The sequence below is a fragment of the Protobothrops mucrosquamatus genome, unplaced genomic scaffold (genome assembly GCF_001527695.2).
Source record: "Protobothrops mucrosquamatus isolate PMUCROS unplaced genomic scaffold, P.Mucros_1.0 scaffold43, whole genome shotgun sequence".
Lineage (NCBI taxonomy): Eukaryota > Metazoa > Chordata > Lepidosauria > Squamata > Viperidae > Protobothrops > Protobothrops mucrosquamatus.
Window position 1 is genome coordinate 1,834,671 of NW_015386425.1, and position 23,973 is coordinate 1,858,643.

Consider the following 23,973-nt stretch of genomic DNA (forward strand, 5'->3'; position numbering starts at 1 on the left):
CTCTTCCAAATTAATAGCTACTGTATCATAATCAGCCCATTCTTTATTTGCAGTGAAAATGATGTGCAAATAACTTGAATCTATTTTATATATTAAAATACAATTTAAATAAATTAGATAAAATAAATGCAGAGAGCTATAACTAGAGACCGAGACCGAGACAGAGACCGAGACAGAGACAGAGATAGAGATAGAGATATAATAGGAAAGGATATGCATTCATAAATTTTACTATGTCCCATACTGAATGGTCTTCAGGTTCTGGAAAAAAATAATGCATGGAATTTAGCCAGCATCACTCTTTTAGAAGCGTGTGTGTGAGTGTGTGTGTGTGTGTTAGACTTCCAGGGGAGCTTGAAGCCTTTTGCTTCTTCTCTATGGGATCTCTATTAGTGATAATTAAGTCATCCATTCAAAAAGGAAGGCATCTTTTTTCGCCTCTTTTACAGTATTTTTCCTAAATACTGTATATTACTGTCCTCTGTGGGAATTAGTAACAGCCATTCATTTAATGTGTTCCCTGTTCTGAGTGTCCCCCATCACATCTTGTTCCGTAGAATCATGCCAGCTCTTATTTATAGCTCACCCTTTCAGTTACATTTCATAGTTCTGCTACCGCAAACTTGCTCAGCCTGACAGCTTCAGTGTGCTTTTGGACAGCAATTGCAATCATTCATAGCAACTATATTTGCAGAGGATGATGGAAGATTGCCAGATGGCAGAGGGCTTTGGCTACCATTAAGGGACATGACATTTTCAGCATCACATAAGAAGGCACCTAGTCGTCCAAAAAGCTTGCAGGCTAAAGTTTACACAAAAACTTCACACTTTGGAGGAGATATGGCATGAGAGTAATGCAATAAGCAAAATCTGTAATGTGTATTTTTGATATTGTTTATTTGGTAAGGACAAGCACAGATTATTTTTTTTAATCTCACAGCCAATAAGAGTTGGTAACTTTTTCCTGCCTCAGTTGCTCATCAACAGCAGTTGGTTTTGGTTATTTGGACTTTTGAATTTCTAAATTATTTGTACTTTTTCAGTCAGTTCCATATCAGGACAAGTCTATGAAAATTATTCTTTAATTTATTCTCCGTTCTATACTCAAACACTGAGAATAATCGTAAATCTGAATACTTAATCTTTGCTATGAATGTCTCTTCTTTCTCCCTCTTCTACTAACTCTGACATATTAACCCAGAGAACCTGAATATACATCTCATTCTAAGCGAATTTAGTTCTCCAGTTATAAAATTTACAATATTTACAATATGTCAGTTTGCATCATTAAGAATCAGTGGAATGTGGAACAGGAAACCGTTTGTCAACTAAAGCAAATGCCATAAAGCTGTTTCTGTTGTTGTTGTTGATGATGATGATGATGATGATGATGATATAATAACAACAACAACAACAACAACAACAACAAAAGGCAGCTTTACTTGTAACAGCTTACATCCAGCAAAGATACCTTTAACACCATAAATCAACCATATCTGCCTATCACAGGTCATTTGGAAGGACTCGATAGGTGGGTAAGAATGCCAAATCTAAACATCTGGTTTATTGTGCAACCAATCATAATAATAACAATGGCCAAAATTATAATATTGAAGCTTGCTGGTCCTTTTCTACCATATGATTACAAAGATCCTGAAGCAGATTCATTAAATAACTTCATGAACGAGTACTATGCAACCAATTTTATTTCATTACTTTTTGTAGCTCCATTCTGATATGGACAGAGGAGACGGATCAATCAAATATATTCTTTCGGGAGAAGGAGCAGGAATTGTTTTTACTATTGATGACACCACTGGAGATATCCATGCCATTCAGAGACTAGATCGAGAAGAAAGGTCTCAGTACACCTTAAGGGCTCAAGCCTTGGACAGACGAACAGGCAGACCGATGGAACCAGAATCTGAATTTATCATCAAAATCCAAGATATCAATGATAATGAACCCAAATTCCTAGATGGACCATATGTTGCTTCAGTTCCTGAAATGTCACCAGTGGGTAAGGAAAGCTTAAAGAGCTTAACATGTGTTAAATCATACTTGATTAAATATTTGCTCTATTCCATCTCTTTGACAAAAACTTTGTCTCATTTCTCAGCTTTCATTTAAGACCTTTAGATATCACACATCATATTTCCTGTTCTTATTTTTCCCAACCACAGGTTGGATCCAGTTAACTTTTGCAGATCTCCCCATATCTAGTCCAACACCTTAGACACAATACAACCATGCAGAAGAAAGAATAAAAATTATATGTACAATCTAGAGCATAATTTCAGGCAAATCAAAGCACAAGCAGGGTAGAAGAATGGCAGTTGTAAAGACTGGCCTTTGTGGAACAAATCGAGTTTTTGTGAATGATCTGCTGAAACTTTCCTGCCAGGATGACCGGCTGGATACTTTGAGGAAAAGATCGTATTGTATAGCATTAGGTTCAAATCATCTCTAGAAATAAGAGCTCTGTAACTTCATTAGGAAAGTTATATTGCTCTATGAATATAGTCAGTGGCCTCTTCATTTTCATTGCACTTTGCATTAGTTGAGATATATTTTTCATCGGCTGACAATACATTAACCCTAGTGGAGCCCCAAGTGACTGTGATGCTGATAGTACACTATTTTGCCTCTAGGATTAGAAATAGTGCGGAAATACAAGATGGTTGTAAAAACATTTCTGAAGGTTTCCTCCAGTTTTTCCCTTTTAATTATTGTTTAATTATTTAAATTTAAAACAAAAGAAATACAAATCCACAAAACTCTTAACAGAGCACCCACACCTTATATCAGGGGTCTTCAAACTTGGCCCTTTTATGACTTGTGGACTTCAACTCTCAGAATTCCTCAGCCAGCCACGCTGACTGAGGAATTCTGGAAGTTGAAATCCACAAGTCATAAAAAGGCCAAGTTTGAAGAAACCTGCCTTATATGTTGTTTCACTACAGATTACTTTCTGATGAGTAATAAATTTATGCCTGTCACTCCCATTACTGCTAATGGCTCAGGAGGGCAGCGTTCTTAAGAATCAGAAAGAGCATCTTCTCAAGAGAAAGGTTGCAATTCATTGGCCCTTGTTAGAGCTCCATGTCCTCTCTCCCCAAATCTAACAAGGTTCTTCACTGTTTTTGTCAGGCACCTCTGTTATCCAAGTGACAGCAACAGATGCTGATGATCCTACTTACGGGAACAGTGCCAGAGTCGTCTACAGCGTTCTCCAAGGACAGCCATATTTCTCTGTGGATTCCAGAACAGGTAATTTCATCAAAAATCATCCCCAAATATGGCCTCTTCCCTTAGCTGTCATGGCGTGCACAGCTTGGGCTTCATCATCAAAAACCAAATGGTCATTAACCATGTGGTCCATCATATTTCACTAAAGCACCAAGCTCTAAAGTATTGAGCACACCGATACAAAATAACATGACTAGTTAGGGAGCAAGGGCAAATGGATACAGAATTATTAACTTGAGTAAATGCTGTATCAAACTGTAATAGAATTACTGTAAAGTATGTGAGGAAATGAAGGTTAAAAGAAACACACAGAAAATGGATTTGCTATAGAAATACAATTTTCCCACTACAAGTAATAGCTTATTATATCTTCCAAGGTTGGTGGAGAGAGAGGCAGGTGACAGGCAAAGATCTGATCATATGGATGGAACAGAAGTTTAATACTACTGTTACCAGTACACTAAAATCTAAAAGCAGAATTTTAAAAAAGAACTCATATCTTGGTCACTTCCAGGCTGTAATTACTGTAATGCAGTCTCTACATGAGGCTGCCCTTCAAGAGCTTTTAGAAGCAGCAGCTGGTTCAGAAGGCAAGTGGCACAAGTGGTTAATTTCATGATAAGTCCACATAATGCAGGGTTCTTCAAACTTGGCCCTTTTATGACTTGTGGACTTCACCTCCCAGAATTACTCAGCCAGACACGCTGGCTGAGGAATTCTGGGAGTTGAAGTCCACAAGTCATAAAAGGGCCAAGTTTGAAGAACCCTGACATAGTGCCTTTGTTTCCCAAGCTGCACTTGCTTCCAGATGTGATTCAGTTGGTTGTCACCTGTAAAGCCTTCCATGACATTAGGGCAGGATGCTCTTGGGACTATCATTTCTGGTCATCTCACCAAAACTTCACGATTGGCATAGTTCAAGTCCCTTCCATCAAGAAGTACCATCTTGTGGAACATGCCATCTTGTGCTTTCTCTGTTGCAGCACCTGCCCTGTGGAACAGCATTGTCTTCCATCTCTCAAGAGATCAGTCTGGCCTTGATATTTCTGTAGGCCATTAAAACCTGAATGTTTCCTCATGCCTGGAGCTGAAAGATTACACCAGGCCTATTGGTAGATTTTCTGTTTGATCTGTATGGATTAATAGTTTTAGGACCGGGCATATGTTATGTTAGTTATTGTTGTTGTCATTGTCACGGGTTTCTATTTTTGTTGTTGGATTTAATCCTCTGTTTGCCATCTAACTTCACTGATGTAAAATGAGCAGCTACATAAATTCTTAAATAAAATAAAAAATAAAAGTATCGGTGAATCTATAAACCTGCATTTAAATCCTGTTCAACCATGAAACAGCCAGGAGACCTTAAGGATTTCTGACTCCTGTTCTATACCCAAGAGCAACATTATTCAGTAAAAGTAGCAGTTGATCTTGGCAGGATTTCTTAGAGCAACCTTGCTCGTGTTTTCTTTCTCAGAAAAGAAAACTGATTTCCACAAACCCAGATGTTAATTAGAGATGGAAAAATTTTCAATGAGTATTACCATCTTCTTGTATTCTCCAGAGCAGACTTGCCCTTCTGTTGTGCTGGTCCAAATCCTGTTTCACTTGAGATATTTGTTAATTGCAATTGGCTTAATTGTTCACCAGGTTCCAGGGGGAAAGCACTGGCATCCCTTTAAGCAGTGTGGGAGCATCATATTAAAGTTCTGAAGCACTGTTTGTATAACAGTCTGAGCATCAAAATGCTCAGCGTCAAAATTTCTTAAACAGATCCAACAACAATATATTGACTTTTTAATGGCATCAAATGTGCATGCGGTTCAGATCAGAAACACAATGTTTATTTAAAAAGAAATGACATTACAGTTAATTAAATTAAATCATTATGCTAAAATGCAAATATGTGTTGCATCTCTGAGAAGGTAAGAAAAAAAGTATGAAATATTTCAAATAGTAATTACCACTTAATGCTAACGGGAAAGCTTTTTTGTAATGGTTTTTTTTTTTTTACATTTCCTATTGAAAATTGAATTCTTCAAAAATAACCAGGATTTCCTGCTATACTCTCAGAGATTCACTGTCTCCTGAGATCACGTTTCACAGCAATTGCTTTGGGTAATCAAAAATGATATCAACAAAATCAGTTCCCTGCTGGTAAAAGATCATGCTTTCTTGGAAATTTTTGAAATAATGATTTGAAAAGGCAATAAATTTAGTCCTCAACTTGTAACAGTTCATTTAATGACCATTCAACGTTACAACAGCACTGGAAAATGTGACTTATGACCGTTTTTCAAAGTTACGACCCCATGATCATGTGATCAAAATTCAGAGCTTGACAACGGGTTCATATTTATGACCGTTGCAGTGTCCCAAAGTCAGGTGATCTCCTTTTGTGACCTTCTGACAAGCAAAGTCAATGGGGAAGCCAGATTCACCTAACAACCGGGTTACTAACTTATCAACTGCGGTGATTCACTTAACAGCTATGGCAAGAAAGGTCTTAAAATGGGGCAAAACTCACTTAACAAAGTCTCACTTAGCCACAGAAATTTAGATCTCAGTTGTGGTTGTGAGTCGAGAACCACCTGTATTTTCAAATCAAGGCTGACTCCAGTTAATTTGACATATGATTATTTAATAAATTGATATGTTTTTTCTGTGTTATTCTCTGTGGTTTCCATAGGATTAATTAGGACAGCACTAATGAATATGGACAGAGAAGCAAAAGAATATTATGAAGTTATTATCCAAGCCAAAGACATGGGTGGACAGCTGGGAGGATTAGCCGGGACAACCACAGTCAATATTTCTCTCTCTGATGTTAATGATAATCCACCCAGGTTTCCACAGAGTAAGTACTGTCCATGGTTTGTATTTTGTTGTCCTTCAGCTTCTCAATGGATCTCTCAATTTGAAAGTTCATTATTATTTGTTTCCTACCCAGTAAGCATTGGCTATAATCTGAAAATCTCTGAGATGTCATATAAAGATGAAATAGTGCTTTTATTTATTTTGCATAATAAAGCCTGATTTGTATTTATTTGGTATTTATCAGTATGTGAGGCACGTCAAAAGTAACAGCAAGATAAATCCCTGCACTGAAAACTCACAATGTAAAGTATAAGACAAAGAAGCAAAAGGTGGGAAAGATGGAGACGTGCAAAGAAAATGATCCTTGAAATAAAAGTATGTCATGAAACATATTTATTCTTGTAAAATAACCTGAGCCACTGAAAGGAGTTCAGCATCTGAGTTGTTGAAAGTTGTTTTTAGCCACAGCTTGAAACGACATGGAAGTCTCTTCCTCTTTAAAATATTGACTTCCCAAATATCTAGGCGGAATATCTTGGCTCTGGCATTATGTGAAATTGTGCATATTTTTCTAGGAAAGGGAGGTGACGTGAAACAGAAGGAATGCGGGGAAAATAGAAGGAATTGTATGCACCCTGAGTGATGCAAAATAATAATAATAATAATAATAATAATAATAATAATAATAATAATAATAATGATGATGATGATGATGATGATGATGATGATGATGATGATGATGATGATGATGATAGATATGGCAACAAGGAGTTAGGGAGAGAAGAAAGAGACAATGAAGGAAGTTAGTTTTGGAGGAGCACAACTTGCCATGGCAAAAGCACTTAGACCAGTGGTTCTCAACCTTTTTAATGCCGCGACCCCCAACCGGTCGTAAGTTGAGGACTAAACCGGTCGTAAGTCGAGGACTAAACCGGTCGTAAGTCGGGGACTAAACCAGTCGTAAGTCGAGGACTACCCAACCGGTTGTAAGTCGAGGACTTTCCCTGCCTGGGAGTGCCGCGCATGCGTGGTTCCGCCCCCTGTGCCGGCCGAGGCGTAGCTGGCAAGCGGCAGAGACAGAGCAGGCCGACAACCAGCTGGCCCAGCCCAAGGGAGGTAAGGCACCCGCCGGAAAAGGGGGAAAAAATGGCGGACAGCCTTGCTTGGCGACCCCCGTGAAATGGTCGATCGACCCCAAATGGGGTCGCGACCCATAGGTTGAGAACCGCTGACTTAGACTTATATACCACTTCACAGTGCTTTACAGCCCTCTCTAAGCAGTTTACAGTGTCAGTATATTGTCCCCAACAATCTGGGTCCTCATTTTACTGACCAAGGAAGGAAGGAAGGAAGGAAGGAAGGAAGGAAGGAAGGAAGGAAGGAAGGAAGGAAGGAAGGAAGGCTGAGTCAACCTTGAGCTGATATGAATTGAACTGCCAAACTGCTAGCAGTCAGCAGTCAGCCGAAGTAGCCTGCAGTACTGCATTCTAACCACTGTACAACCCCAGCTTCTTATGTCAAACCAGAAGGTAAAGGAATCCTGGGACTGAAGGAACCATGAGAAGATTGTGACCCTGAAAATAGAGAAGTTAGGAACAGAAAACTCCGTGGTGTAATTTCAGTTGTATTATTGAAGAAAGGATCAGGGTTTTAAGAGGATAGTCCTGTAAATGGCTGAGACTTAGCACAGTTTGAAAAACAAACAGAAGTGCTGAAAACATTCTAAAGAAATTGTTCTGGGAATTCTTGTCGTTCTTAAGCTAATTATTTCTTTGGTGTCCACTATTTGGCCTGGATCAGCTAGGATAGGTCAGCTCCTCTTCTTTTAGCATCACTTGTGCCAGGAGAAAAATCAACTCCACCAGCAAAGCAGACACTCACATGGTGAAAAATCTGCCCAAGTAGTCCCAAGACAGCCTGAGACCTACACCAAATGCCTGAGGCTGAGCTTAGTGAATCTTAAACAGGTGCATCTGTAGAGAAGCAATGAAAAATCTTTGTTTGGGCTGCTTTGTCTTTGGATCTAGGCTCTAAATGCGGCAAGCACATTGGTTACTGCAACAGGCATCCTTTGATGTTTTCCACCAGCCCAGTGTCAGGGCCCCAAATCCTTATTGTCTACCTTGCATATATATATTCTTGTGCTTTTGTTTTGGGGCCTGCCATTCTACTGGGGGGAGGGGGGATATTTGTTTTTGCTTGGGATATCTTTCGCTTTCTACTTTTCTTCTCCCACCTCTATCCATTTGAGAAAGGAATGTGTCTCCCTTATCAGGGAGAGGGTTACAGAGAAATGAAACTGGAGAAGACCTTGAGATACGCGCAAACTGTGCCCAGTTACCCACACATCGTGCCACCTGTGGATTGGCTGGATTTCAAATGGACATTATGACTCTGGTGGGAGGAGGAATATTGCTGGTGTAACTCTACCGTTTGAGTGGGATTTTCCTCAGATCTTGCCTTGACTTCCCTACTGTCACTAACCCCTAATAAAAGTTTCCTTTTGAGACAATGCCTGTTTCAAGAGGTCTGCTTTCTTGGGTGGTTAGCTGAGGTGGGTCCTTACACCCAGATTCTGCTAATCCTGCCACTGTGGCAAGAAAGGGGGAACAGCATCAAAGCCCAGTATAGCCACAGAGTTCCCAGGAGCTAGTCTTACCCAATTTTCAGGGTTGTCCTAAGGAATGGGAGGAGGTCTGGAGACAGCTAAAAAAAATTTCTGAAAGAAAGCAGCAACCAACTACTTTCGTACTGTTGTCAAAAGAGCTATACAGATGTTTCTGTCTTGTAATCAAGACAGTTAAGCTCAGTTTGCAGGAGACAGACCGGTATGTGTGAGTGTGTGTGGAAGTGGGTATACAATTGCAAAACAAAAAAAAACTCATTTAATTACCACCATTTCTAATTTTTATTATGTAATTTATTTAGATTCTCCCACTGAAATCTATAGGAGTTTAACTTTGCTTGGAGTATCTCCCAATCCATTTGTTGTTGGCAATCATTTTCTTTTTCTCACTTATTTCTCCAGAGCATTATCAGATGAGCGTCCTGGAATCCGCTCCAGTCAGTTCCACCGTGGGTCGTGTTCTTGCTAAAGACTTGGATGAAGGTATTAATGCTGAGATGAAATACAGCTTTGTGGATGGGGATGGACTGGATGTCTTTGACATTACCACTGATCTTAATTACCAAGCTGGCATCATCACTGTGAGAAAGGTAATCAATTTGGTTTCTCAAATGTGTGCAAGCACTTTTGAACACAGCGATATCTGAATATACGTGGCAAATCTCGTCTGGCCAGCAATTTGATTTACTGAAGTACTGAAACACAAACAAACCATTGCAAGAAATAACTCATTTTCCCTCTTTCATATTAAGTTCTGATAAAGTGAGGCATTCCGCATGCGGGTTTTTGGTTTGCCAAGGGGCAAACAAATTGCTGCTTTTTTTTGCAGTAAGCTTAAGAAAGGATCTGTCCTTTCCCATTTTATTCTCTCCACCCTCAGGGGTATCAAACTGGGTGTCAGGGGTGTCAAACTGCCGGCCTGCGGGCCGGATGCGTCACACTGAAACCGCACCCACCCCATTGCGGCAATGGGGAAAAAGTCCCCATACGTCATGCAACGTCACATGACATCGCTAGTTTGACATGCCTGGTCTAAGTGAAGAGTTAGTTTAAAAGGTAGTGGCCTATCCATGGTCACTAGTAAGCATTCAAGACCAATGGGAGATTGCAAACGTTGCTAGCTCTTGTCCAGAAAGCACATGATTAGCACCAGAAGGAATGGAAAAAACAGTCTTCTCTTTTGATATGACCGTGACCAGGGCTTGCAAAGCTTCGGCAGGGTTAACAGCTGGCAGTGGGACATTGCTCCAGACTGGAAGGAATTGGTACTCTTTTAACTTTTTCAAATTCTTGATTATATTCGCTGTGCAAGTAGTCCTTGACTTAGAACAATTCGTTTAGTGACCATTAGAAGTTACAATAATGTTGAGAAAAGGAACTTATTGCTGTTTTTCATACATACCGTGTGCGAAAATTATGCAGCATCATGATCAAAATTTGGATGCTTGGCAATTGACTTGTATTTATGACGGTTGCAGTGTCCCGGCGTCATGTGATCACCTTTTGTGACCTTCTGACAAGCAAAGTTAGTGGGGAAGGCATATTCACTTAATGACCGTATTACTAACTTAACAACTGCAGTGATTCACTTAACAACTGTGGCAAGAAAGGTCATAAAAATGGGGCAAAACTCACTTAACAATTATCTCACTTAGCCACAGAAATTTGGGGCTCAATTGTGGTTATAAAACGAGGACTACCTATACTAATAAATTTGTATATAGATATATACAAATTATATATAGTAGCTGTCCCAGAGATGTGAATGTGTGCTTATAGTTCTGTATTAAACATGGATCTGACAATGCTTAGTGCATGAATATGATAATATGGATAGAAAAGAAAAATAAACTTCTTCCAAAAATAGAGATTGTTTCTAAACCAGCAACTTCTGAAACTAGCAGGCATTTTGTTTTGATCAAGGTCTGTGCCAATTAAAAGGATTCCATTTTGCTAATATTCGGCAAAGTATCCATTATATAAAAGTAAACAGCACATAACCAGTGCATTCTTGGAAATTAAGTTACCAGCTGGAAGCCTCATAATGTTGTATAAGATCTTTGCAACCCCCATTTCCACATCGACTTTTACAAAGATTCTTTGGTCATTCCTAGAACTTGCTTTGCTGTTGTTATAAGGATTCTTTTTAATTATCCTTTTACTGTTACACATAAAAAGCACGTATTATGTATCAGTGCAATACAATTATTGGTGTCATTTTCTTCTGAGGTAGAATGTGCCCAACGAAAATGCATGAAAGCTCAGCATGGAACAGAAATTGATCTGCAAAAGGGAGAGCCTAGCATGATGCTTTTGATTTTATTCTATTTCTCTGTAATAAAGACCTCTCTTTAAGAGTTTCAGCAGTAATAATAGACTAACCAAAACATAATATATTTAAAACTCATTAGTTTCAGTGGAATGCTTAAGCATGTGCATAACTCCATTAACTTCTATGGGATTAATAGCATATAAGCACAGATGATTATAGCCATTAAAATGTAAAAATGTGCAGCCTGTACACTATATACTTCTAGTGTATTCTTAATGTGATTGCTTCCACTAATCCTTTTTTTAAAATAATATCTTTATTAAATTTCAAAGTCAAACATTAAAATACAAACTAACATAAAAGGGAAAAGGAATAGCAAAACAAATTAAAAGTGACAAAAAAACACCCACAGTAAACACATTTGCAATAAAGATGACCTCCAACTTTCTTTTAGTCTGCAGATAATAACAGTTCAACAACCTCTCTCTAAATTTAACATAATAATACCTATATCTTAGAATACTAGTAATCAACTTTCTAAAATATCAAGTCAGAAAATATTATTCTCTTAATTTAATGTATTAATATAATAATAATAAATTAATATAATTTTAATTGTAAAATTTAAAAATTAATATATTATTATTGTCAAATAAATTATTTGACAATAAACTGTCAAATGTGAACAACCATATATTTAAAAAAGCTACAGTATTTCTCTAGTCTGATCCAATCTAATCTAATCCTGAAATCCTGAAGCCAAAGGTTGATTTTTCTCCTAGACTTGTAAGAAATCTAAGTCTGCAAGTCATAAAAAACGTAGTCAAATTATTGTCTCTAAGCAAAACAGTCGATTTCACCAACTTGGCTATCTCCATTCATTTCAAAATCTGTTCTTCGATTTCCATCTTTGGCATACAACAACCTTGCTGTCAATATAAAAACAAAGACCCATGTTTTCTTTCTAACTGCTTATCTGCCATCCCTAAAAGAAAATCTTCAGGTTTCAATTTTACATCTATTTCCAATTTTTTCCGAATCGACATAAATATTAGTTTCCAAAATTTCTTAGCTTTCCTATGTGTCCACCAAAGATGATAAAACGTTCTCTAAATGCTGGTCCTGGTAGAATAGTTATTTTATTGTGTTTAACCAGTGTGATGCATCAGAACTGTACTTGGCTTGCTTTTGAGCCAAAATTTACCAAGACCTGTGTCGTTATTTTTTTCATTAACAGAATGGGAAGAACTAGAGATTTCAAACTTATAAATAACAGAGTGAAATAGATCTCACGAATGAAGGCAAAGATACGTGTCCCAGGATAATGTTGTGTGGGATCCAATCTGGGTCAGTCACCAAGATCAGAGGTTTCATTTTCCGAGCTTTCAGACTTGTGCAGGAGCCCGTCTTCAGGAAACGTCTCTCTGAAGTTCCCTGAAGACGGATTCCCGCACAAGTCCGAAAGTTCGGAAAACTAAAGCTCTGGTCCCCCTGAACGACCCAGATTGGATCCCGAAACAGATCTCTCCAACACCATGTATGGATAAGCTTAGACATGCTTTCTTTTAACGATATTGATAAGTATGAGGAATAGGTTCATTTCAGTAGCAGAGATTGCTTTATAATTTGTCTTCTATTTCTTCCTCTCTTTTCTCCAGCCACTGAGCTTTGAAACCAAGAAAAGTTACACTTTAAAAGTAGAAGGTGCCAATCCACACCTTGAAATGCGTTTCTTGAACCTAGGTCCATTTCGTGACTCTACAACTGTGCATATCAGTGTGGAAGATGTGGATGAGCCCCCAGTCTTTGAGCCTAGTTTTTATTTTGTGGAAGTGCCTGAAGATGTGGATATTGGGACCACCATACAAATGATAAATGCCAAGGACCCTGATGTGATCAACAATTCAATCAGGTTTTATTTTTTTTCCTTAATCGTTCTAATTGTCCATTATATGAACTCCTTGGATTTTCTTGACTAATAGGAGATCACAATGCCAAATGAAATACAATATAAAATTGTATATTATTCTATTGTTTGGGGCCAGTTTATTCAGCAAAATCATCATTGTATTATTTGTTTAAATCTGAATCAACATTTATTAAGATCTGTGTCTCCATCTATACTACCTTTGTAGTATAGATATCATGGAACTTGTAGGCCATTATGGAATTTCAGAGATTTTGTGTGGTGAAGACATAGTTTGCGCAATTAGTATTCTATTTTTTTATAGATATTTTATTGTTTTTTAACTATAACAATCTCCAGTACCTGGTGTACAGCGTGTTGTCTTGGTTTATATTTTAACAAGAAAAAAAAGGACAGTAATAATTAACAGTCAATAATGATTAAATTTGATAATTCCATAATTAATATATTAATTAATAATACATTTCTTTGATATTCCCTTCTCCCATTTGTATTTTCCTTCTTCAACCTTAGCCAAAATATAATTCTTAATATTTTCAATATTTTTTCAGCTTATATTATTCTCATAACCATCATCTCATTAATTCAGCATATATCCTATTTTTATCATTTTTGTTCGCTTAGATTCCCTTATATTCAATCCAATTCTTATCAGTCATAATTTCTTCATATTAGTCATCTCACTGTCTAAATTTTCCCAATATTTTATGTCATGCATTATAAAAATACTATACTTTTTATCTGTCTTATAGTATCTAGATATAACATCCTTTTTAATCAGTTTATGTTTTACTTATATATTAATAAAAGTTACATCAACCTACTATTTTAACATTTAATATATTATAAAACATACTATGTTAATTAAATCTCATTATCCTTCTTCTAATAAGGCCCCTTTATGTTCAAAATTCTCTGTTCTTTTAGCCATATTCAAACAAATGTTTATTCACGTAATAGTCCATCTTGTAGGGCGAGTCGAATCTCTTGTATCTGTCTCTGATCTTCTTCTTTTGCCAAGTAATTTTCCAAGTTGATGTAATCCGCTTACCCAACAGTTCCTGTATTTTTACAAATATTGTTGGGAATACAAAAGATGAAGTAAGTAAGATAAATTCTTTCTGTCCCCCAAACTTTAAAGTTCTCCTAATAATTCCATTTTTCTTGTTGTATCAGAACTTTATAGATTTTTTCCTGTTTGTGTCAAATTGTAATTCTTTTCCTTTGTTATTTCATCAATTTGATCGTACTCTTCTAATTTGTAATCTGTGTCTGATTTGTTTGTTCCTTTGTTGTTATTTCCTGGGTATTTTTTAATTGTAGATTTAGATTGGAAATATGCTTTTTTATGCTCAAAATATGCTCAAAGGTGTTTCGAATTTCGTCATGATTTGAATCTATTGTCATTTGTATTTGTCCTAACATTATATATATTTCCTCTGGGAAAGTATTTCCCTTGAAGTATTTGCTTCTGGAGGCCCTTGATTTTCCAGGCTAAGTCCTTCAGGATAAAATATTGAATGTGGCATCCTGTCATCTCTTGATACGCATCTGATATCCATGTTGTCTCCCCCCTTCAAATAATCTCTTATCAATTTTCTAATGCAAAAGTCAATTTATCAGTTACCGTAATCAAAATTACAGATTCAGTATATTAAGCCATTTTAAATCCCTCCTGCAAATTCTCCTCTAAAAGATTAGCCAAAAAGCCAAGGTCTTTCCCCTCCACAAACAGTTCCTATGTTGAAGCAACAGTCCAGGTGTTATTGGGTTTTTTTTCTTTCAAACACTTTTTAATCTTAAACAAATCTTCCTTTGTTCCCAGCTGTCTTCAAAGTTATTTGCAATTCAAAGGAACAACTTTTTCTTTGTTTCTGGGCATTCTGCCAATTTCTGAGTCCTTGTTGTTAGTGTTCTATTCTCTTATTCTCCACTAGATGTCAGCAATTATTTCTTTTTTCAGTTTTTCTTTCAATCAAAAAGTTATTTTTGTTATATATTTTTATAATTCCATCAGAAATTTTTTAGGGTATAATCTTGACAGTTTTTTAGTTCCTAGATTTGTCCAGACTGAAATATTTTAAATCAAATTTTAATATATCTCTTTCTACCTTTTATGTTAATTTGCCACTTTCATCTGTAAGGGAATGGGGATATAGTCCCCTCCCTTCACTTCTGAGATTTTCTTGCTTTGGAGATCTTTTCAAGGATTTAAATAGTAGATAGAGGAAAGAAGATCAGTACTCTCACCAATTCCAAGCACTCTGTTCACCGATGTTTAGGTTCGTGCTCTGGGACTTCGGCTGCAAGCAGCTTGGGCTAAATGCTGATCTCACGCTAGCTTTCTCCTGTCGGGTTCGGAGGGCTTTCTCTGGATCAAACAAAGCAATTGCTGTTGCTTCGTGATTGATGGGGCGCCCCTCCTTCACAGTCACTTCTCTGGGGCAACTTCGGACCCATCTAGGATCCCCCAAGCAGGAAGAAACTAGCCGTGGGGAGCAGAGGTCTGCTCTCATGCAGCCATGCGCTTCCGACGCAAAAACCAGAAGCCCACAATCAGTATTCTACCTGATTGCATAGTTTGTGCAATCCATCTATCGTATCTTTGCAAGGCAAACCTAGTATGGGGCTCATGTTATTCCAAAGGATATATTCTTAAAAATGTGCAAATCCCTAGAAATGGGAAGAGTGAGAAATTAGAAAAATTATATTATTACAATGTTAACAAATGGCTTTTGGAAATGTGTAACTAATCTTTCCTGAAAAAGGCAACATTTTCACAAATCAAACAACAAAGCAATATGTTCTTCCTTCGCAGAGACATTATGTCATTCTACAATAATATTTTATAGCTGATAATGTTAAAGTGTTGTATGGTATCGATTAACAAACTAGTGATTATATATATGTTTAATAGAGCAACCTTCTGTATACAATTGGATGCATGAACATTTCCATGCAATCCAGTATTCTTCCATACCCGGATCTTTGTTATATGGATACCAACAGTAAGGTTGAACATGCAATTGTCTACATGTCAACAGAGAAGAGGTTTATCCAGAGTGATCATGTAGTACACCATATATTTTATAAGGCCTGAATAACTTGTTTGTATGTTAAGGTAATGAATTCCAGATCTAGAATATATTACTATAAAAACTCCATAAGATTCAGTTGTTTCACTCCTCTTTCTTTTTGATATCCTTTAATTAAAATATCAACTTTTAGAATAAAAAGGGGGTATGTTAAGGAATTGTAGGGACAGCATTTGTAAGAGAAGATAAAAACTGATCTTGAAGGATAGAGTAGATTTACATGAAAAAAGATGATTTGCCAACCCAGTCCCAAACCATTTAAGACAGTAAAAACAATAAACTGCATATTAAAACAAACTGGCAATGAAAGTAGAAAATAGATGTAATGTGATCCCAATAGATGAGATTCTACCTTTTACCAACTCAGTTCTCTATGTGTATTTGTACAATTAGGTCTCAATTAATGTGGTTAATGGTCACATTATTTCAATCCTGAATCAAAGTGATATTTCTGTGGAAAACAGGATAATTGGTTCCAGTTCAATGGAAATAGACAATTAACATTTTTAAACATACGCTTGTATATATTTATTAATAAAATACTATATGCCAGTGGGGGAAAAAAGGATAAATCCATACCCAAAGAGTACGAGCTACTTCCTGTATTCTGCTACAGTTTTTCAAAATAAGCCTCCTCTTTTTTCAACCTTCCTTTCCTCCATTTTGCACAAACAATGATTTGCATCTAAAACCCGAATTGCAACTGCGCATGTGCTAGCCACAACTGTGCCTGTGCTGGCCTTACACTAAGTGAATTTTGGCTCTTATTAAATATGATCTGTTTATCAACTTATAAATCACACTAAAATGAATATTGCACAATTTGAACTCACACTAGTCACAACCTAGCTTTATCTAAAAATATTCAAAAGGACAGGTACACCCTCTACAGATTTAGCACAAGATAGACTTTGGCCTAAATACTGAAACACTCCATAATCAGACCTGGGAGATGAACAATGTGTCCTTCTAATGGTCTATTGCAGTGGTTCTCAACCTTCCTAATGCCGCGACCCTTTAATACAGTTCCTCATGCCGCGACCCTTTAATACAGTTCCTCATGTTGTGGTGACCCCCAACCCTAAGGACTCTCCAAGCGCGCACCGACGCCGCCCACTCACCCGCCACGCTGCTCTGCCGGCTCCACCCAGCCTGGTTGGAGAAGCGCCCAGGCGGGGAGAGGGAGAGGGAGAGAGAGAGAGAGAGAGAGAGAGCCAAAAGGGCGACAGCGCCAGCAGAGCTTAGTTCAGCCTCCTCCGTGGAAAGGGCCACAAAGCAACACAGCCTCCCTTAGGAGATGCTCGTCGGAAACAAATCTGGTGCTGCAACGGCCCCCAGTTCGAAGCCATGCGGAAACGGATAGAGGAGCGGTGTCTCAGTTCCTAAGATCATCGGAAATATGTGTTTTCTGATGGTCTTAGGCGACCCCTGTGAAAGGGTCATTCGACCCCCAAAGGGGTTGTGACCCACAGGTTGAGAACCGCTGGTCTATTGGAAAGTACTGAGCAAGAGATGGAGTATAGGAAAAATTGTTAACATAACTTTACAAAAAGGTTAGAGCTATACTTCTTGTCTGCAAGGCTGACAACAATCTCGCAAGGCTGAAAATACATCTCCCCCCCCCTCTATCTTGCCTTGCCAAGAAACTAGGGAGGATCCTTTTTGAGATGTTTTCTATTGTCCCATTATTCCTTCTGTGGACTAAGCTGCCTCTTGTCTCACCATTGCCTAATCTCTTCCTTTTGTCTGCCAAGGTCATTCTCAAAGTCTGCTTGCAGATATCCTATCTTCTTATCTATTTAGCAGTCTGAACCTACTTTAAATGCTGATAGGTAAAACTATTGAGCTCCAGACAACCTGAAATAAATAGCAGCAGCCTGAGAGGCAACACCATGATATTTTATATTGCTTCCTACCTTCAGAGTAAATGATGTACTTTGCAAAGTTAATACCATATAAAATCAGGAAGTCAATTCAACTTAAATTCCGTAATCCGTTCATTTAAAAGCAATGGGGCCAAGATGGCTCATTCAGAACCATTTTTCACTGAGCTAACCTTCCTTAAAGAATCTGGGGAAGAAATGATGCCATACACAAAATGTTACAAATTCCAAAAAAAAAAAAAAAGTGTTTAGAAGACAAAGTGAGAAAAAAGTTTCTTGGATGAATAGTCTCCTGAAATTACTTTGTCCCCAGCAGTGACAAGCTTTTCTTGATGACAGTCAGCTAAGCAGAGAATTAATTTGAAATTGTAAAGATCTTGGATACAGTCCAGCCAAAGTTAAAACTTGTTTAGTTTCATTGGCACCCAGTGGAATAAATGTAAGAAATGTACTCTCACATTAAACTTTGGCTGGATTGTGCTCTTATATCTCAAACTGTAAACTAACATTCCAGCCAAAAAATTGTGCTTGTTTCATATTGTATCCTACAAACTCTGCAATCCATATAAATTCCAAGAAATAACACTTAAAATCAAAGATTCACAAATGTCTATTAATTATTTTTAAAGGAACTGCATTTTACTGAAAATAAAATATGAATGATACTGCATTCTGTTTTCAGTCATTATAAAAACTTTTATTTCTGAAATAGTAAAAGCTATATTTTTCCAGTTAAAAAGGAGACATGATGCATTTAGAGAGTTTCATCTCACCTTGTCTCGTTCTAAAGAGGCCATGATCATTTATTTTGGATATTCAACTTTATGAATGTTTATTCAGAAGTAAATCCAATTTTATTGAGTGAGATTTGTTGGGGGTGGGCTATCCTTTAATGTAGCTTTTTTATTTATTTTATTTATATCTCGCCTTTATTATTTTGATAAATAACTCAAGGCGATTAACATTAATACTCCTTCATCCTCCTATTTTCCCTATAACAACAAGCCTATGAGGTGAATAAGGCTGAGAGAAAGTAACTAGCCTAAAATGACCCAGCTGGGTTTCGTGCCTAAGGGACGACTAGGACTCCCAGTCTCCTAGTTTCTAGCATGGTGCCTTAACCAGTACATCAAAATGGCTTTAAAAGCTGGTGGCAGATGGTTTCCCTTGGGATTGACATGGCATGATATGGGAATTTCTTGCATCAACGGTGATCGGGAGTTAAAATAATTTCTGATTCCTTGATTCTGTAATTACTGTACATTCAATCTTTCACAGAGTGTGCAACAGCTATTTTATATATCTTGATTCCAAAATATGCTCAGAGGAGTTGTTAGGGACCGGACTTCCATGTTTTAACTTTTTAATGAAACTTAAATGACCACTTTTTGAGTACACTGTAGAATTTGGTTTTAGTATCGGGAGATGCACCAACTATTCATGCACAAATGTATGATTTTGAAACTGCAACCCTCTGCAGACTCTTAACTGAAATTATGTCATACTGAAAATATTGGTGCTTAATTTGTAGAAACATTGTGGAATTGTATTGCATGAATAAGATTTCACTTTTACTGCCCTGAGTAAATTCATGAATATTTAGAAGTAAGTCCCACTGTGATTGGTGTAGTTATTTCATTAGCATGTTTGTATACTGCACTAAATAATGCTTTTTTTCTGGCCTGGACACACTATGAATATTAACTGCTTTTCGTGTCTCCAAAGGTCAATTACCAAACAAAGAAAAATATCTAGTTCTTCCTAATGTTACCAACTACTAATTCTGTTCATCTTAATTGTTTTCCATTGTCCTAAGCTTAAAAAAAAGAGCTATGCCTCTTATTCTTTCTCAAAGAAACAACCTTCAATACCTTTATATTTCTTAATTTAATACGGATGTTAATTTTTTTAACCTTTTCAAAATTTAATAACTAGAATCAAACACTTTCCTTGTATTAGTGCAACAAGCAAAAAATTATACATGTCTTTGTTAAAAGAGGCAAAAAAACCAGAATCCAAAGTGAACTAGCATTATTTCTTCTATTCCTACTGCACAAGTCAATGTTAAAAGATTTTTCAGGGATTGCGTGACTGAGCCAGTAAACTACATATATAAATTAGCATCTGAACTGAATTACTGTTAAATCCACAGAGCTAAAAAAAAAAAAACCACTAGTAATGAAAATTGTTTCAATTTGTAATGGTAGGTTCTAATTACGTTTTTTTAAATGTGAACTTCTACAGATATTCCATTGATCGAAACAGCGATCCTGGACGCTTCTTTTATGTGGACATTATAACAGGTGCTCTGATGACTGCAAGACCTCTAGACCGGGAGGACATTTCATGGCACAATATCACTGTGCTAGGTGTGGAAACGAGTAAGGCAATCAAATTATCATTTATTTAATGTGTCTATGTGTGTCTGTATGTCTATTTCTGTATAGCAAGGATATATCACTGGACGCTTTCAAGAAGAGACTGGACAGCCTTTTGTCTGAAATGGTTTGAGAGGGGAGTTGGACTAGATGACTTCCAAGGTCCCTTCCAACTCTATGTTCTAAGGTTGTACAGTTCTTTACCTGTCTGGACAGAAAACAAGTATGTTTATGCTTGTAGCAGAAGAAAGAAAAGAAACGAGGAAAACTTGAATAATTTCTCTTTTGTATTTCTGTTGAGTGCTCTGATGTACATACTTTAACTTAAACATAACACAAACAAGTCTGAATAGCACTATATTTGTGCCATGTCTCTGGGATATAGCTTTGATCTTCTTCACAACTGTTGAGTAACACAGTCATCCTTGTATTAAAGTAGCAGCACTTCAGTTTTGTTCCCGTCCCTCCTAATTCCTAACACTGTTCAAAGGCAACTTCAAGATATATGACATTTTTTAGTGTTTGTCACACATTATCCTAGTGTTAAATGCAGGCAGAAGAGGGATCAACAAAGGAGACATCGCGTATTATACCAAGCACGGATGCATAATACTTCCATTCAGCAGTGATGAAGGCCAAGCTTCAGACTGTATCTGCCAACTCCTGTTCTCTTTCCTCTGGCTTCCCTAAAGCACAGTGAAAAGGTTAACCTGGGTCCCATCTGATCAGGATTTAAAACCAGCCTCCCAAATCCAGCTTTTGATCATTCAACTGCAATTAAGAAGCCAGTGCATTTTTATATGCCCTGCAGTGGAAAACTCGTGTGTATATACAAATAATGAAATTAGAATTTAATTTGTATACCCCTGGGGGCTCTATGAAGTTTGGTTACTCAAATACAGTAGTTAACATTCAAGGGAATTATGGTGTAAGGGAGGTTTTGACGTTTTTCTGAAATACAGTTCAGATAAGAGCTACCTTATACATACTCTCTCCAGGAATTATTAGTTGCAGAACAGGGGCTCTGAATATTATAGATTTTATCAGAGTAGAAAAAAACAATATCAAAAGAAGATTAGCTGACTCAGGGAATTGCTAAAACGTTCCGCCTCTGATTGAAAAACTCTTTGAGAAAACAATTGTTTGTTGTAATTGTCCTACAAAATGCTTTAAATAAATAAACAAACAAACTATCAAACCTAATTTGGGACAGAAAAAGCTACTTGCTAGGATCTCAGCTACATTCCAAAACCTATTTTGGGTTCATCTCTGCTTTAGAATTAGAGCAATATTTCTGAAAACATTTCCCTTATGAGTGGAACTGGCTATCACACCAAATTAAAACAACTTACCCCGGGCTTTGCTATACAGTGGAATTCATTGTCAAACATGATATTACTTATGCTGTGAGTCTTACAACTGTTCCCCAGCATAGAACTAGTGATTTAACAGCTGAAACCATCCTCAGTGGATACAGAAAATGTCATCAAAATATAAGTGCCTTAGTTCCTTCTGATTTATTGCCGACTTAAACATCCCATGAGATACCATCATATTTTGAGAAGGAGAATTATGATATGGTCTTGTTACATCACATGGTGAATATGGTGTAGAAAGAAAATCCCACTGTTAAGATATTTAGACCGCTAAAACTCTGTATAATCTTTTTGTTTACAAGGCTGGTGATAAGCTTCTGGCCAGCAAGGATTATGTTGAAGTATCCCATTTAGATATTACCACCTCCATGTGGAAAATATATATTACATTATTTTCATTTGTACAATTCCAGAGAAATGTTTAAACTATTGTGACATCAAATCAGTATCACAGATACTGTAGAGGCAATAGTTTTATAAAGTTGCAGTTCTTCTAATTTATTATTATTATAATTGGTTGCACAGTCAGCTAGATGTTTAGATTTGGCATTTTTATCCACCTATTGAGTCCTTCCCAAGGGCCTGTTATTAATATAATTAATGTATTGGTCACCCAACTCCAGTTATTATTTCATTTATATAACTTTTCCAAATACTGTGTGCTCTATTGAATACTGCATTCCAAAATGCACGTTTCTTTCTGCGTATTTCTGATTTGAAGCTGATGAGTGTTAGGAATGGCTCATTCCAACTGATCTGTGTTATGTAAAATCCTTGTTGATAAATCCTAGCACTTTGCTCTCATTGCGATTTGTGATAAATTTGTTTTGCAGCCCTGTGTGTATGACTACCACTAGCCCTGCACAGTCCTATTTTCACAAGGGCAAATCACAAACTGCCCAACATATATAAAATTAGTAATTATATTAGTTTTAGAATATTTTTTTAATTTTTTTTATCTAAAAATATTTGAAATAGCCTAATTGCAGTTTAATCCCTGTTTAATAGTTACAGTAACAAAATTAAATTATGGGTTTTAACATAAGTCAGACAGACAGAGGGATGTTTAGCTATTTCACAATCCAAGAAGCAAATTTAATGCATAACTTACATTAAAAACATTTAAAAACTGACTAGTTTAATTGTATCTACATATCTAGTAAGTAAATATAATAAAATTATAAGTTGAAAAGTATATGTCTTTTTGTTTATGTATTTAGATATCTCACTGACTAGATGATTCTGGGTGGTTTACAGCAAAAAAACATAAAACCAAAGAGATAGAATTAAAAACAGAGTTAAAAACAGAATTAAGAACAAGTTCAAAGGCAAGAAGGAGAGGAAGGCGCACCCTTAAGCACTAAGCAATCCCAAGGTTGCATGCTGTTCTTCATGCCAGTTAGCAGAATCAGGTCTTCAAACTTTTCTGGAATCTAGAAGAGTGGAGGCCATCTTCACCTCTGGGAGCAACGTGTTGCATAGATCAGGGGCAATGACAGAGAAAGCTGTCTTAGATGCCACCAGTCAAAAGTCTAAACACAGATACTATCTACTGCATCTGGGAAGTGCATTCTCCAGAGCTCTTTCATTCAATTCAGGATTAATTTATGCTCAGGCAGAACACCTCTGATATTAATTCACTCTTATCTCCTTTCAGACAATCCTTCACAGGTTGGCAGTGTTTCAGTAACAATAAGAGTCCTGGATGTAAATGACAACGTACCAGAATTTCCCAGGTTCTATGAGGCATTTGTCTGTGAAAATGCAAAAGTTGGACAGGTGAGAAGCTAAAGCAGTGTTTTATATTTAAAAATGGTGCCATTATCTATGACCTTTATCCCCAATCTAACATGATCTAGATATGAGCTGCATTCTCTAAAACTTCTGAAGTAGGTTTCAGAGGGCACAGTAGCTAGTAAGTGCAAGGAATGAGAACGCAGCTAAGTTTACTCGTATGAGCACCAGTATGTTCCTTCCCATTACAATTTCAGTAGAATGTAATACTATGTAATTTAGCATTTACAGTAATTTAATATCTAATTTAAATATTAAATTGAATCCACTGCAACATTTAAAAGAGCAGCAAAGCAGTAGTAAAATTAATTTCTTATATCCTCCAAACTCTAGCAAAGGAAATGTTAAAATATATTTTATAGCTATAATATATAAAAAAGGAAAACGTATCTGAATAAAACACATCCAATAGATATGTAAAAGTAACTCTGCCTTTAAACGGATTTACGTTTTGTTCAAAAGAAATCATATTGATCAGTCTTTCCATTGTGTCAATTAAGAGACATTTCTAAAGGTTGAGTAGACAAATTTCGATAAAGGATTTTAAATCCAGGGCAGC

The 23,973-nt window shown here is 36.8% G+C and overlaps 1 protein-coding gene across 1 annotated transcript in view; it reads left to right on the forward strand.

The window, feature by feature from the left end:
* The window catches only part of CDH20 (cadherin 20), a 42,293-nt gene that overhangs the window by 11,383 nt on the left and 6,937 nt on the right, over nucleotides 1-23,973 (forward strand). Inside the window, exons 2-8 of the mRNA XM_015811507.1 lie at nucleotides 1,726-2,020; nucleotides 3,151-3,270; nucleotides 5,936-6,103; nucleotides 9,092-9,279; nucleotides 12,620-12,873; nucleotides 20,111-20,247; nucleotides 23,278-23,399. Coding sequence (XP_015666993.1) covers nucleotides 1,726-2,020; nucleotides 3,151-3,270; nucleotides 5,936-6,103; nucleotides 9,092-9,279; nucleotides 12,620-12,873; nucleotides 20,111-20,247; nucleotides 23,278-23,399 — 1,284 coding nt within the window. The remainder of the gene's footprint in view (nucleotides 1-1,725; nucleotides 2,021-3,150; nucleotides 3,271-5,935; nucleotides 6,104-9,091; nucleotides 9,280-12,619; nucleotides 12,874-20,110; nucleotides 20,248-23,277; nucleotides 23,400-23,973) is intronic.